Source organism: Pseudorasbora parva, chromosome 8, assembly GCF_024679245.1.
Source record: "Pseudorasbora parva isolate DD20220531a chromosome 8, ASM2467924v1, whole genome shotgun sequence".
Lineage (NCBI taxonomy): Eukaryota > Metazoa > Chordata > Actinopteri > Cypriniformes > Gobionidae > Pseudorasbora > Pseudorasbora parva.
Genome location: NC_090179.1, coordinates 5,120,826 through 5,136,502, shown reverse-complemented (window position 1 = coordinate 5,136,502; position 15,677 = coordinate 5,120,826). Strand labels below are relative to the sequence as shown.

The 15,677-nt window shown below is 40.0% G+C and overlaps 1 protein-coding gene across 2 annotated transcripts in view; it reads right to left on the bottom strand.

Annotated features, from left to right (window-relative positions):
* limk1a (LIM domain kinase 1a) overlaps positions 1-15,677 on the bottom strand; it is a 105,104-nt gene that overhangs the window by 64,441 nt on the left and 24,986 nt on the right. Inside the window, exon 1 of one of the 2 annotated variants that reach the window (XM_067449976.1) lies at positions 1,716-1,778. The exons of the other annotated variant lie outside the window; for it this stretch is intronic. Within the exon in view, the coding sequence (XP_067306077.1) occupies positions 1,716-1,741 (26 nt within the window). The 5' untranslated portion in view covers positions 1,742-1,778. Of the gene's footprint in view, positions 1-1,715; positions 1,779-15,677 lie in introns of those variants that run through there. 2 annotated transcript variants of the gene reach the window in all.

The following is a 15,677-nucleotide window of genomic DNA, read 5'->3' as shown; positions in this document are numbered from 1 at the left end:
CCAGTAGCACTGAGTTTACTGGGTGTATTCGGTAAGCACTGGTACACTACAAACAATGCTCTTCTTATTTAGTGTTTTTTCATGTTTCCAGTCCAAATATCTAAATATTCTTAAATCAAGATGCATTTGCTAGATGAGTAAAATGACATACAATATTTATTTTCTTTTTTTCTGGGGGAAAATATCAAAATTAATAGTTTTTGCTTAAAACAGGCAAAATAATCTGCCAATGGGGTGAGAAAAATAATCTTAATTCCAACAGAAAACAAGATTATTTGGTTTACCCCATTGGCAGATTATTTTGCTTATTTTAGGCAAAAACTCTCTTAATTTTGAGTAATTTTTTCCCAAAACAAGACAATTACTTTTGCTTGTCTAGTAAATGTTTCTTAATGTAAGACTTTAGATATTTTGACTAGAAACAAGACAAAAATACTAAGTAGGAAAAGCATTTTTTTGCAGTGTGCTATTCAATAAGTTAGTCAGAATCCGCTTAAAACACATTGTGAATCCTTTCATTACAACCAACAAAGTGTAAACACAATCTACATAAGAAAATCATTGTTCATTCATTCTGCACCGAAGGTGCGTGTCTCTCTTTGTGTGCGGCAAGCGGAAGAGCAAAGTTTTTCATGTCTAAATATGGAATATTTAGTTTGATATAAAGACATCATGAATTTTGGAAATTATTAGATCTATCTTTTTTTTTTAAATACATTTTGCCTTTTGGACTTTACAACGCTCCAGAGTTATTGGAAATGCAGCCACCAGTATCAGCTAAAACCTCTAGGCCAGTCATTCTCTTTCTTGCTGACATTTCAAAGGTAAAGCTACGTTTTAGCTTAGCAAAAGCATATAAAAACAACTAGAAAGCTGCACCGGCGGGGAAACTTGCAAACACTGAAATAGTACGCAACATACACCGCCTGCAACACGCTCGCTCAATTTGAACATTATGGCCATTTTAGGTTGAAAAACTCAGAACAACTTTTGTTTTTGCAATTGTATTAGAATAAAACACATTTAGGAAAAGTCAGGGTACTATGGCTATATGGGTTTAATTTCAACAAGTTATTTCATTGCAAAATTTGAAACCAGTCAAAATGACTGCCTTGGTACTTCTAGTTAAGACAGCTTCTTCTTTTTTATCTTAACAGGAGTTCTCTCTTTTTTTGTTTATTACCCATTCACAATCTGAAAACAATCTGAAAGTTTTCTCTCTTTTTTTTATTACCCATTCACAATCTGAATACAGGTTAAGCTTTTAATGCTACCAATCCCCCTGCAAAGTTTCTAGATCGCAAGATTGATTCGGAAACTGTGATAATTCAACCGTTTGTACTCTGGTACTGAAATTGGTGTAGACAGCCTTGAAAGTATTTTGGTACCATGACAACCCTAATTGCAATAATATATTTTTGGACATTTATAATAATAAAGGGTGTGTTTTTTTGTGAGCACGTACCCTGATTTTACATGAAGATGGCATTCTTTGAAGGTCCTTTGAGTGCCATATAAATATCCAACATGATCTCATGAGTATTCATACGTATTCTTCATAAAGTGTTGTTCTTAATTTAAATGTAATAACATTTACATATTTAAGTGTCAGAAATATGTCCAAACACTTGGGGCAATTGTATATCAAAGAGCCATGGTATCACCATCTGATAGGCTCAATTAACCATTTGTTTATTCAGTCAAATCCGTCTTACCTTCTTCTGCGGTGCCAGAACTCCATCAGATTGTTTTGTGGAGAGAATTCAAACAGACGTTGAAATCCAAATGAAACGTGTCAGAATGACACTGAAGCGGTGTGTGTAGTTCCTTAGACTGGTTTCAGGTCAGCTGATCTGACCCGTGCCTGACAGAGGAAACTCAAAGCACCTGCCTGTCATTCCTCCGTTACTTCCCCATCCACAACAGCAAACTGAGACGGCCCAGTGTTTGTGTCAGTGTCTGTTAGGATTGGGACTCAAGAATCGGTTCAGGTCCATCAATGCCGACAGAAGACCTTTCTAACATTATGTTAAAAGTGTTTCCGGTGCCGCTACTGTGCATTTGTGAGCTTGCAGTCTGAATCAAATGTCATGAGCGAGATAAAGACATACACAGACAAAACAATTAAACGACACACACCAAATAGACATAACATTGTGTTGGTCCTCCTTTTGCTGCCAAAACAGCCCTGACCCATCGAGGCACCACTAGACCCCTAAAGGTGTGCTGTGGTATCTGGCGCCAAGATATTATCAGCAGATCCTTTACGTCCTGTAAGTTGTGAGGTGGGCCCTTCATGTATCGGACTTGTTTGTTCAGCACATCCCACAGATGCTTGATTGGATTGAGATCTGAGGAATTTGGAGGCCAAATCAACGCCTCAAACTGGTTGTGCTCCTCAAACTATTTCTCAAGCGTTTGTGTTTTGTGTCAGGAGCATTTTCCTGCTGGAAGAGCCACAGCCACCAGAATACCATTTCCATGAAAGGCTGAACATGGTCTCAACAATGCTTAGGTAGGTGGGGCGCGTCAAAGTAACATCCACATGGATGGAGGACCCAAGGTTCCCCAGCAGAACATTGCCCAAAAGCATCACACTGCCTACGGAGGCTTGCCTTCTTCCAATAGTGCATCCTGGTGGCATGTGTTCCTCAGGTAAACAATGCACAAGCCAGATCACCTTCTTCCATTGCGCCGTTGTCCAGTTCTGATGCTCACGTGCCACTGTTGGTGCTTTCGGCGGGGTCAGGGGTCAGCATGGGCACCCTGACTGGTCAGCGGCTATGCCGCCCCATACACAACAAACTGAGCTGCTCTGTGTATTCTGACACCTTTCTATCAGAACCAGCATTAACTTCTGGAGCAGTTTGAGCTCCAGTAGCTCGTCTGTTTGATCGGACCACACGGGCCAGCCTTCGCTCCACACGTGCATCAATGAGCCTTGGCCGCCCATGACCCTAAAGAACCTCTTATACTGAATGCGTATTCAGTGAACATAACAGTTGAGAAAGAAAGCGCATGTGGTTTCTCCCAAGGTTTATTTTTTTGGGATTTTGTGGCAGTTTTTGGTTCCTTGCCACTGTCGCCTTTGTCTTGGCTTGCTCAGTTTGGGACACTAAAATTTCTATCTACGTTTTCAACTAAATATCCAAATTAAATTAATGATTAAATGAACTGCATCAACTTTATTACTGATCTGCCCAAATTGTCTCTATATGCTAAATTAAAATGAGCTGATAACATCTACGGTTTCTCCAGAACGACTGTACAGCCCAATCAAATTTTATTGCAATATTTTCTGTTTAACACTGTGAAGCTGCTTTGAGATAATCGTCATTGTAAAAGTGCTATAAAGTTGATTAATGATTACTGTGTAGTATAGTGGATCTGTGCAGCTCTTATTTATATACTTTATATACCTATATTTTACCTTATTGGAATCGAAATTAGGAATTGATAAGCAGAATCAAAATCAATGCTGGCTTTGGGTTTTCATTCCTGATGCTTTATTTTTAGTGTTGAGGTTAAACCTCCTGTGGTGATGTGAATGAATCAGTCTCAGCAGATGTTTGTGTTCTGCCGACTCACTGCAGTCATCCAGGAGGCTCATCTCCACTAAACAAACGTCATGATTGATGAAGAGTAACAGGGTCTCTGCGTGCACTGATTTTCTCATGCCACTTTCCCAGCGGTGCGGATGGAAACTCAATTCGTTTACATGCTGTTTTTAACTATAGCAATTACCACAGAACAGCATTACAGGGCTTTGGGCTGAAACCCTTTGGGGAACAAAAAAAAGGCAATGGTGGCAGGGAAAAACTCCCTAAAGTAAGAAAGAAACATCAAGGGGGAAGCAGGGCTCAAAGGGGAAAGCCAGTGTCCTGTGCACATTATGTCATTGGAAAACACTGGAAGTGTTCCAGATGTTACGCGTGTTTCGCAACACATGTGGAGCTGATTTAAGGTTATTGTTGGCAAAATTGAACTAGGGAGAGTAGCACACCATTATTGATCGATTCTTTCTGGGTGAGACTTTTGTGGGCAGGGGGTGCATTTAGAAAATTTAGGTAACTAAATATTTCTGCATTTATATATATTAAACACACTGTAATAAACAGATTTTGCCATATTAGTGTTATTTTAGTATCACTTAGATTTATAGTTTTTGGTAATATTTTGAATTGAATTTAATTCTACTTTCATTTTAAAGTTTTAGTTAAAAAATGTGTTTTTAAAAATGTCTATATAGATTTTATGAATTTGTATTTATTTTAGTTTGGTACATCAGGTTAATATCAATTGAATGAAAATAAGAAAAGTATAAGCATAGTATAATTTGTCAGTTTAAGTTTAACCCTATGTTTAAAAAAATGTATTTAAGTCGAGTCGAGGGACCGTGAGAGCGGGCCAGTGGTGAGTGGTAATGAGCGCCAGCTGCGCGGTCTCGTCTCACCATGGCGGAGTGACGGGAGTATAAAGGGAGGAGCGAAGACAGTGGAAGACGAGAGAGGACCAGGCCTGGACTTTACGTTGAGTTTTGTTTATGTTTTGTTATGCGTGTGTGCGGGCAGTCGTCCGTGAGGGGCTGCCCACGTTATATAATATGTGTTATGTGTGTGCGGGCAGTCGTCCGTGAGGGGCTGCCCACGTTATATAATATGTGTTATGTGTGTGCGGGCAGTCGTCCGTGAGGGGCTGCCCACGTTATATTATGTGCGTGTGTGCGGGCAGTCGTCCGTGAGGGGCTGCCCACGTTATATAATATGTGTTATGTGTGTGCGGGCAGTCGTCCGTGAGGGGCTGCCCACGTTATATAATATGTGTTATGTGTGTGCGGGCAGTCGTCCGTGAGGGGCTGCCCACGTTATATTATGTGCGTGTGTGCGGGCAGTCGTCCGTGAGGGGCTGCCCACGTTATATAATATGTGTTATGTGTGTGCGGGCAGTCGTCCGTGAGGGGCTGCCCACGTTATATAATATGTTATGTGTGTGCGGGCAGTCGTCCGTGAGGGGCTGCCTGCGGTTTACTTTTGTTTTTTTAAATTTAATAAAAGTTGTTGAATGTTCGCCGGTTCCCGCCTCCTTCCCATATACGAACTTTATTACAGTAACAAAATAATAACCAGGGTGGAAATTAAAATCAGTGTGTCACTTTAATTTAATAAACAAGCCCGAAATACACCAGGACTCGTATTTTGAAATGATTATGATTTATTATTACAGAAGCTCATTTAAATTCAGATGAGCGAGATCAATTATACATTCTTACAACCGTATACAACAGTTTACAATATAAACACCGTAAATAAAATAGTCATAATTAATCAGCATCAGTTCATAAGCAATCGCTTGACATAAATGTGCGCTATTCATTGATTGGTCGAGCCAGTCGAACACACAAAAGCGTCACATTCAGGCTTAAAATGTAAAGCGCTCGTCTTTATTAAATGAAATCATAGCCTTTTGAAGCTTAATAATCACATTAGGAAGTATATCGATTAATGTTTTTTCATCCCTAAAATATAAAATGCCTTAAAATGATCATGAAGACGTTTGTTATATCATATATTGGAGACTGATGGCCTTACATTTAAGAAAACAGATTGGCTGGGATTTTATTTATTTTTTATTCACACACATGCTCCAAAATCTATTGTACAGTATTCACACATCTAGTTTTAGTCGCAAATGCGAGTGAAATGGTTGCAGTTAATGATTTGAATAAACCTAAATATCACATTTTAGAAGTCTAACTTCAGTGAGTAAGATAAGATTGGTGGACTAGCGGAAGGCAAAAGTGGTGAAAAAGCTCATAAAGAGCAGAGCCATATCTACAGTTTCGGCCAACCACCTAACAATCACCCCTAGTGAAGTCACCCTAGGAACTACCCTGAATGATTTTATTAAAGCAGCCTGCTGTTTGGGTGAAGACAATATACTACAACAGCAAATCCATTGTCTGTGTAGAGTTAGTGACAAAAATGTAGGAATTCACAACACAGATGAGTTTCTCATGTGATTTTGGCCCCTGCTGAGAGTTTGGGAACACAAAACTGCATCAGAGACGTTTCCCATGGAATTAAAGCCCCATTTACGTCTTCCAAGGAAAACTGTGCTTTCCCACCCAAGGGACAGCTAGTAGACCCCAAATAAACCACGTCGCAAATCTGTTTTCCACAAGTGTTCTTTGCTCACTGTCACTCAAATGGCCGATGAATTCTTAAACAATTCACACTGCAAGTTTCTTTCAATGACAGCCTTCATCCCTTCCAATATCATCAGAAACGTATCTCAGTACAGTTTTAAAAGAGAACTAGACTGATATTTAAAGGGAACAGAGAAAGAAAGTGAGAAAAATAGGAACTAAACCCATATTTGCATTTCCTGTCCAGGGGCTTTAATAAACCTAGTCAAGGTTGGCTCATGTGTAAGCTGCTTGTGTCACAGATGGGAACAAAATCACCTCTTTACTCAGTCTTCGCCTCTCTCCACTCATGGCAGAAGAGAAAGCCCCAACTCCAAAAATCCACAGCCCTCTCTTTCCCTCTGACCCAGATGTCCTTGCCAAATGTCCTCCATCTCTGCAGCTCAGGCTTACCACTGAGGCAGTTTTACAATCTTGCCAATTTCCAGGCCCAATGGAGATGCTTTTGCAGACTTAGCAGAACACAGGATATGCCCTCCGAAAACACTCCAGTAGGTGACTATTATTTTGCCAAGTTGGACAGATGTGCCCCTGGATCAAAATACATTGTAATGGTCATAAGACAAAATTCCTCTCCCCTAAACACCATATTTCCTTGACCAGCCACTAACCATTAAAAAAATACTCATAGGGAAATTATACATTCTTAAGGGCACCGTCCAAACTCTTAAGTACATCCTTAAAATCGAATGGATAGAAATGTTTTTCAGGGACCAACAAGCATTATTCCTGGTACTGGTGCTCTGAATCCACACTTTGGCTTACAGCCACATGATTTTGCCACACAAGTTATCAATAGATCTTTTGTTTGATATGGAGCGACAGAAAGATCAAAAATCCCTAATCCCAACCCTAATAAAGAACTATCCCTAAATCCAAGGGCAAAAACGTTTAACAAGCCTCAACCTAGGGGTGGGCGATATCCGGATATCAGATCATTAAGGGCATTCGAACTGGAGGAACTACGTAGTTTCTAGTAGAGTTGACCAAAGTAGAGGTGACCAAATTGGCATCAGACGATGTCTACAGTGAAACACCGCGATAGACGACGACATCAGGGGGTTGCGTGAGTCTCTTAACAAAGAAAGAGAGAACGTGCACGGAGCTGAAAGGGCTTGAACGAAGGGCGTTTAGCTTTAGATGATACTAATAAAGGATTTAGTGCTGAAATATCATTACGACAAACGATCCCCAAACGAGTGCTTGTGGTGAGATCCGCACCGCTGTTTTGATGCTTTGTTTACTTCAACTAGAAACAGGAAAATGGTGCAACCGTTCTGACTCGCGGTCCAGATGCGGACCGCGGTCTGCCATGAATGAATATCATTGGTGTTGTTCGTGTAAAACATCTAGTAGCCTATAAGTCGTTTGCCGTTTTCTGCACAAAATCTTTAGTGTTTAAATTGTGTTCATTGAACTGTTTTGAATGTAATGCCAAGCACCGAAGGTGCGTAGGCACCTATTGAAACCGTTGGCGTTCCTATTATTATTATTTTTATTATTATTATTATTATTATTATTCCCATAGACCATTTTCACCACGATTCCCTGAAGTAGCCTGAGAAGTTCTGAAACAGCGCCCCCTAGTGGAGAACTGTTTCCCCCAAATGCTTATAACTTTGGGTGGGGTTGACATTTTGATGGGAGTGACTTTTTTTGGTCTCCTGAATCCTTGCCGAGTCCAACGATACCAGACTTGCCAGGTTTCGGCGTATGGTTTGCGCAGCGTTGTAATTTAGTGCTTAAAAAACATTAGCTGATATCTTCAAAATGAAGGTATACAACAAGTTTTTGGGCAGCGCCACCTTGTGGTCAAAAGTCGTAATCAAGTGTACAAAAACGCTAATAACGTTTGATTAAATTAGCCTATAGTAATGAGACTGGTCATAATACATTCATTGGCTCCTGCCGAGAACATACATACCATAGTCCATATTTGGCAAACCTCTCTGCCCTCTATCTTGTTATTGGTTAAAAAAATACTTTTTTCAAACTCGTCCTGGGCCGTTTGTCCGATTTTCACCAAAATTGAATCGTATCGTCTTCAGACCATGTGAACAAATAATTATGGATTTTGTGTTAATAGAAAAAACAGTTTTCATATACCACAGCAACACAGCTGAGCTACCAAACTTTGCATGTGTCATTGCCACCTCAATCTGACTACACCACATCAGTTTCGTAACAGTGCCACCTATTGGTCTAAAACGATAAACCATTAAATCATTATTATTGACTGTATTTAAAATTGTACTGCTTTTTGCTAAAAATCAACTTAATAGGTCTTCAATGGCTCATTGTTGCAATTGGTCTTATACTCCTAGCTAGCTATGCTGACATTTCTTGTTGTCTTCATTTCGCTTGGCTGCTTGCAGCTATATTTTGTATTGTGATCGGGAACAACATTATTTGTGTGTGTGTGTAGGAGGGGGGGATTACAATGCTGGCTCAACATCGTGATTTCTGTCAGCCATCAGTGAAGGACGATGGCATCGTCTGTCGGCCCAACCCTAATTGCTAGAAATATTGCCAGAAGTACCCAGATTTTGCCGTGTTCACACCGAAGGAACTAGGAATGATTTTAGTTTTAGGAACTCCTTTTGAGGGAATGAATAAGCCGTCTACACACACAGATTATAGTCTATAGATTTACTCAAGAAACAAACTCTACGAACATGGAAAACAGTGATAAATGGACTTCTCAACCTTTACACTAAAGAGAAAAACCAACACAATTTAGGGAGACCAAGTAAAACATGATTATGTATTGCTGCTAAACTAACGACACTGAATATCAACCACACAGCAAATGCTAATACTTTTTCATAAACTGTCTACTTTCTTTGTTTAACAGTTCTATATAATAACATATTAGACAGGACTGTAAAACAGATCATAAACTAATGAAGGCGGAGAATGTGAGAGATGTGTGCTCAGGCTCTGGAGTTCTTCAGCGACGTCAAATTAAAGTCACAACAACAAGCTCGGCTTGCGTCACTTCAGAGTTCCCACTGGTGGTGTGGATGTAACCATGAAAATGTTCCTAGGGGAACCTTTAGTTCTTGGGGAACCACCCTGGTGGATATTTTCTTGAACTACCCAAGTGCAAAAGCCTCTATAATTAACTATTAAAGTGTCTCCACAACCTGCCTTTGAAGAGAGATCATGGCATCATGCAACAGTTCTAGCGCCACCATCTCAACTTTTCTGTGCGCACACACCAAAAATATAAAAGCTAATGGTTAAAGTTATTATTGCGCTGTTATTATTGTTGTTTTTAAAGTTAAATTGCGCTCTTAAACTCAAATACATAAACACAGTCAGTTATTTCTTATGTGAGCTTCAACAGTTGGGAGAAAACTGGATGTGTGTCAGTGTAATGGATCCTTGCTTCAGGTCTTAAAGGGACAGCAGCCTAATAAACCAGCAGCCATCTGTGCCGTGAAGTGAAGTCAGTGTTTTCATTTTACATTTGGTTATTCACTTTTTTTTCCTGAATGCTACTGTGAAATAGACCTAGCCGAAAAATGTGTAACGTTTGTAATTTGCATCTTGTATATGTTCTGTTATTTGAAATGTGCTCTTATTTTTAATAACAAAAATATAATAATACAATTTTAAAAAATGAAATACAATTTCCAGCCCTAATTTGGTCTAAATGGTCTTTTTTTTTCTTTTGTTACCTTGTAATGCTATTTTTTTAAATGGGGAATCTAGTTTTGCAGTACTGCTCTGTGACTTAAAAAATAATCATCATAAGACTATGGATCATTACCCTGCCTAAAAAAAAAAAAGTGCAATATTTTTGCCATATCGCCCACCTTAGCCTTAACTCTCATTAAAACTGTTCATAGGAACAAAGATCTATAACCAACCGATCCAGAAACAAATCCTACATGGTGAAATAATAATTCTCAATAAAGTATCCAGAGTGAGGCAATCTCCCACATTCAAAGCATTCAACAAACTTTTGTTATGCTTTTTTCAAACTTTAGGTACTTTGTAATCTGTCAAAATGAAAATGAAAATAGCAAATGAAAGTGTTTAGCCCAAGAAAGTAATTCCCCTGGAATATTCTTCACCCTAAACCTTAAACTCTGACTCGTGCTGGTTTTTCAGCTGGATGTCAATAACAAGAAACAAAACCCCAGCCCTCATAAGAGCTCCGAGCTAATCACCTCACACTGATGCAATTATTTCCCCATGATTAGAGCTGATGATTAGCCAGCCTAGCGATCGCTTCGTGATTCGAGCCCTATTGCACCGTGACTTTGGCAATCACAAACCCGGCAGCTGGCACAAACAGATCCGGTTGTTCGTTCATTCACGGGCTACCTAAGCGGATCTGGAATGTCCTGAGGAAAATAAATAAGAACTGATCCTCCATCGCTGGATTAAAGTGTGCTAGGACAATAACAGACGTGATGGAAAATCACCGGCTCTCAAGCTCACACGGTTGCAGCTCTGTGCGGTTCAGAACTATTAGGGAAGTTCAACTTCTGCATTTGGTCAGAACTTTGTGAAAGATTACATTTATTTAAAAAAAACAACAGCCGTGTCCACTGTTGTCAAGGAAGTGATGACATGGTGAGGTGTTACGTAGCCAGACCTTTGGCGATCTGCAGAAGTCCTACTTATTACATAGACTACATTCACACAACCGCATTAACTTACAGGTGTAAGTCTCAAAATATCCCATTTACACAGCAACTAACCGTAGCGTCTCAAATACGGTCTGTAATGTGCAAAGGGAGCCAAGCCTATAACCACAGCGGCAGACAGTGCCCAAGATGGTGATGTCCATAAAACTGAGAAGTCTTATCACTTTTGATTCAACAAGAGTCCAATCAAGCCACGAGTTCATCCGTCATACCTTCATTAACCCACAGCAGCTTTTATACCTGGCTGGAGAGAACACAAAACTGACGGGAGCCGATCCGGTGGAGAACAGTGACTGGATCTAAGGCTGTTTTTTGTTTTGTTCCCGAAACAGGGACTTAATTTGTTACAACATTTCATTTTCCTCTCGGTTCAGTTTGCTTTCACAAGGCAGCCTTTCAAAGTGTACCAAAATGTGTTCAGGCAAGTCACAACGGTCCTCTTATTGGTCAATGAGTTTCCTCTGCATAATCCATCAAGATGGTTGACAAGTTTCGCTTCATGAGCTTATTGTGGCTTTATTTGTAACTGTTGAGACATGCAAAAAAATGTAGTTATCATTCCCGCTTTTGATTACTGCATTCGTATTAACACTGCAGAAAGTTCAAACCCGTTCTCTTTGATCTCCCAGCGCTGTCTAGAGGTTAACTGTGCCGAGACGCACGCAAACACTGTCAAGGCTTCATCGGGACAGCGTTCTCACGCGGTCAAGCGTAATTACGCATTTTAAGATAAAGAGAGACTGTTTTGGTTTTCAACTGTTATAACTATTGGGTTCACTCACAGAATCAGACATCACTGCTTTTTGTATAGTATATTTCCCCTGATGAATTATAATACCATTTGGTTTGTTGGTCCGTCAGCTTTTCACCTCAGTGTTTGAGGTGAGGCCCAGAGTTTGTTTGCAATTGTTCCAAGACCACCTGAGTGATTGTTTTGGTGCGGATCTGAGCCTGATTGCAGTGTTCACATATGCCTAAATAAACCGAACTAATGGAGAAAATGCACTAAGAGTTCTTCTAAATAGCAGTAAAAGTTCTTAGCTACTTTTACTGAGGAATAGAGAAGTCTTACGCTAAGAGTAAGGGCAGGGTTGACCTCGATGCTAAGGATGATGTCATCACGCTTACTAACTATGCCCACAGTGATTGGCTGATAGGGGAGAAGTCTGTCAGTGATTTAAATATAGAAATATTTTAGAACAAGGCATCATGTTTAAATAAAGGTTTTAAAATAAAAATGCTGCCATATTCAAAAAAAAAAAGTTTTAAAAGTGTCACTAATTAAACAAGTATATTGTCAGCCATGTATGCATCTCGAGAGATTGCAGAATTCAAGTGAAAATGATGTTTTATAAATAACGTTCAGGAGAATCTCTATGTAACAGCTCAAGTATATACAGTTCACACCGCAGACTCACCCAGTCACCTCAACAGTTTTCTGCATTCCTCCGCCGCCTCACTCTCGGTCCAGCCGGAGATTCGGGAGTGAACTCTAGGTTTGGGCTAAATTCTGAGCTCAAGCCCTCAATCCCCTCGGACAGCATGATAAATAGGCTTATTTAACTCTTTTAATCCATCCAATCATTTGTAAGTGTGAACTTGTGAAACAACCGCCACAGGTAATCAGACATCATTTCCTTTTTTATATATTTAATAAATAAATATTTTTTTGTGGCATATTTGCCTTTTTATTATGATAGGACAGTGAGTAGAAAGGAAGCGAAGTGGAAAAGAGAAATTGGAGAAAGGTCTGCAACAGCCATTATGATTGTTTGTGATTTGGACTTAGGAGTCCTCTTGACTACTCATAATGTTTCACAGATTTAGGAGCTAGTTTTAGTGCTAAAATTCAATTAGTGCAATTAAATAATCTTAGAGCAAAAATGTAGGAGTCCTAAAATTAGGTTTGACATGCCCATTATTTTTAAGAGTCTCTCCTAAATCAGCCAGTTAAGAGCTACTTTTATCATTAAGATGTTTTGTGAATACGGCCCCAGGTTACGAAAAAAAAAAAAAAACTCAGATGTGAAAACTGTCACTGTACACTATGGCACTGACACATGGAGGACCACTGGTAACCAGCACCAAAACGATATAGACATTTATCAACACATGTCTGCGGAGCATTCTCCATATCAGATGGGCCGATACCATCAACAACCAGGAACTCTGGCAGCGCACAAGCCAAAAATGGAGATCATCCAACATCGCTGGAGATGGTGAGGACACACTCTACCAGGATCCCTGGAGAACCCTTGTCGTGGCCTGTACCCAGTAGGGATAATAAGCACAAGTAAGTATGTGGTCTTATTTAAGTGATTTAACTTTTTTTTTTTTTTTCAAAAACAATGCATAAACATTATTTTCTCAAAACTACAAACTTTTATGTACACATTTCACATGTAATACTGTAGCTGTGTGTTTTTGCTAAATGCAGTGTAATCAGACTTTAGCCATTAAAATGCTTTAAAGCAACTCAAAAAACACAAATATCAGGAGCATGTCAAACTTCTTCAGGGACACAAAATATCCTTAGGGTCTAGAGGGTTAAATATACAAACGCACTGGCTCATCTGTTCACTCTTGAGCGTGCTGGTCTGAAAACCAGGAGTGTTAAGGAGCATTATTGGCATGTTGCTATTTTGAGGAACTGAAAATGGAGTATTGTTTGTGTTATTTAAAGGGTGTGTTAGTAATATGAGCCTGTAGGTGGTGCACAACACGCGGGTACACTCTGATAATTACACACACACAGGGACGCGCAGCAGCACACACACATTTTTAAATATTAAAAATAAAGGATTCCTCTATGGAGAAGCATTGAGTCTTTCCGCTCTCAAATTCTCCCATGTAAATTGTGAATCCTCCATAGTGAGAGTGTAGCTGGCTTTTAAAGGGAATGGGAGAAGAGATTGTGATTGGTTTATTGCACGTTATGCCCAAAACACACCCATGACCCACACTATTTTTCCCGTCATTAATCTGGCAAAAGTGTATTCCTAAATGCTAGCCTGGATGCCAGGCGAACTTAGCCACCCCCACAATTTTTTTAGGTCGGGCAGTTCGGTCTGGCATTGCTCCATAGAAGAGTAATTATCTCCGAACAGAAACTATTCGGACCAATGAAATCATCAGGGCGGGCTTTAGACGATGAGGGACAGATGATCAACAGTAACGTAATCATCACGTCATCAAAGGGGCTTGGATTATATTTGTTCGAATCTTAAACGGAGAGCTTGTTTGTGCATTACCTTCGCAATTTCTCTCAGAAATGATCATGTTGGGTAAGTACTCTGTGTATCATTAAATTATTTTATTCTTTTTACAACACCAGCAAAGATCGTTCAGTGCGCATGCAGACAGGGTTGCCAAGTTTTTACAACAAAACCTGCCAACTATTAGCCCTAAACAATAGCTTCTCGGGGGGTTCTCCCAGGTTGCCTGCTAAAATTCACATTCATGGGTCTACATATCACATAATAGTCGCTTCAACCTACAGACATAGAAAACAACCCACGGAAAAAAACGCGGACTTGGCAACACAGTTGAGCTCTGCTGACATTTAAATGACAATGCGTCGCTCCGTTGCTCTGATTGGTTGCAGGTCTGTCCAATCGAGGTCTTTCCTGGTTGGGTTTAAACACGCCCCATAATCACAGCCCAATGGAGCAGCAGACTCATATTCTGACTAGAGTTGAGTATGACCATGTCAGGCTACCTAAGTGCACTCGTGCCATGTGCTTTAGACCAGTGGTCGGCAACTGGCGGCCCGTGGGCCAAAAGTGGCCCGTCAGCGTTAATATCTGGCCCGCGGCGTGCCCGCATCTGCCGAATCTGGCAGATTGTTTTGATAGCAGCTGGTTCTGAAATAAATCTGTCAGTGTAACGGAGGCGAGCTAATGAGAACTGTGCAGGTAAACTCCCGTTATTTCAAGAGACGCTCACTTCGGCTAGTGGCCAATGGAAAATTACGCAGCATTTAGCCTCATCATTAGAGCGTCAGACTCCCGTGCAGAAAAGACCCGAGTTCGAGCCCCGCTCAGAGCGGGCAGTGCGAATTTATATCAACATTCAAACAATTTTGTCTTTAGTGATTTTGCCTATTTTTGTAAATACAGCAACGTTTTAGCAGCAATGTTTTATTTTGGGATAAATTCAGAGCTTTCAATTTGAAAAGTTCTGAAAGACATTCAAGAGTCTGGAATAGATCGCTGGACACGCCTCTAAAAGAGCCGTCATGAAATGTCTGGTATGATGACAAAACGTTTGATTATATCGTGGGGCGTTGGCACCAACATGTGAACAATAACAACTCAAATTCAGCTTCCTTTTTATAAAAAAATCTTAACAAGAACCAGCAAAAAAGGTGCCATGCTTCGTCTCGTGGTGCCGTCTGATTCTTTGTGACAACTTTGTTGTAGATTAGACGCACCAGCTTTGCATTTACAAAACCAGGTAGGAAGCGTGCACAGATGTCTTCCCATTCTTCTTTGTGTGCCCTGTTTTCGTGGTTAACTTTCCTCTTTAGACTCTTTGATAGTGCTATCTTCAATGTTAACATCACTCTGCACTCGATGTAATAATCGTTTAGCCTACCTCTAAACGCAAACGATTGCAAAAAAATGCAGTTTACTACGTGAGGATGCCAAGGAATAAATCTGAGCGTAAAAGTATTCTATGTGACGTCAAATAAGTATTACAATAGGTTCCATGTGTAACAAGCAAATTAAAATACATTTATAATTCACAATATGGAAAGTGGAAATAATAAAACATAGTTCGTTAAGAGCAATCAAACATGCCAATAATGG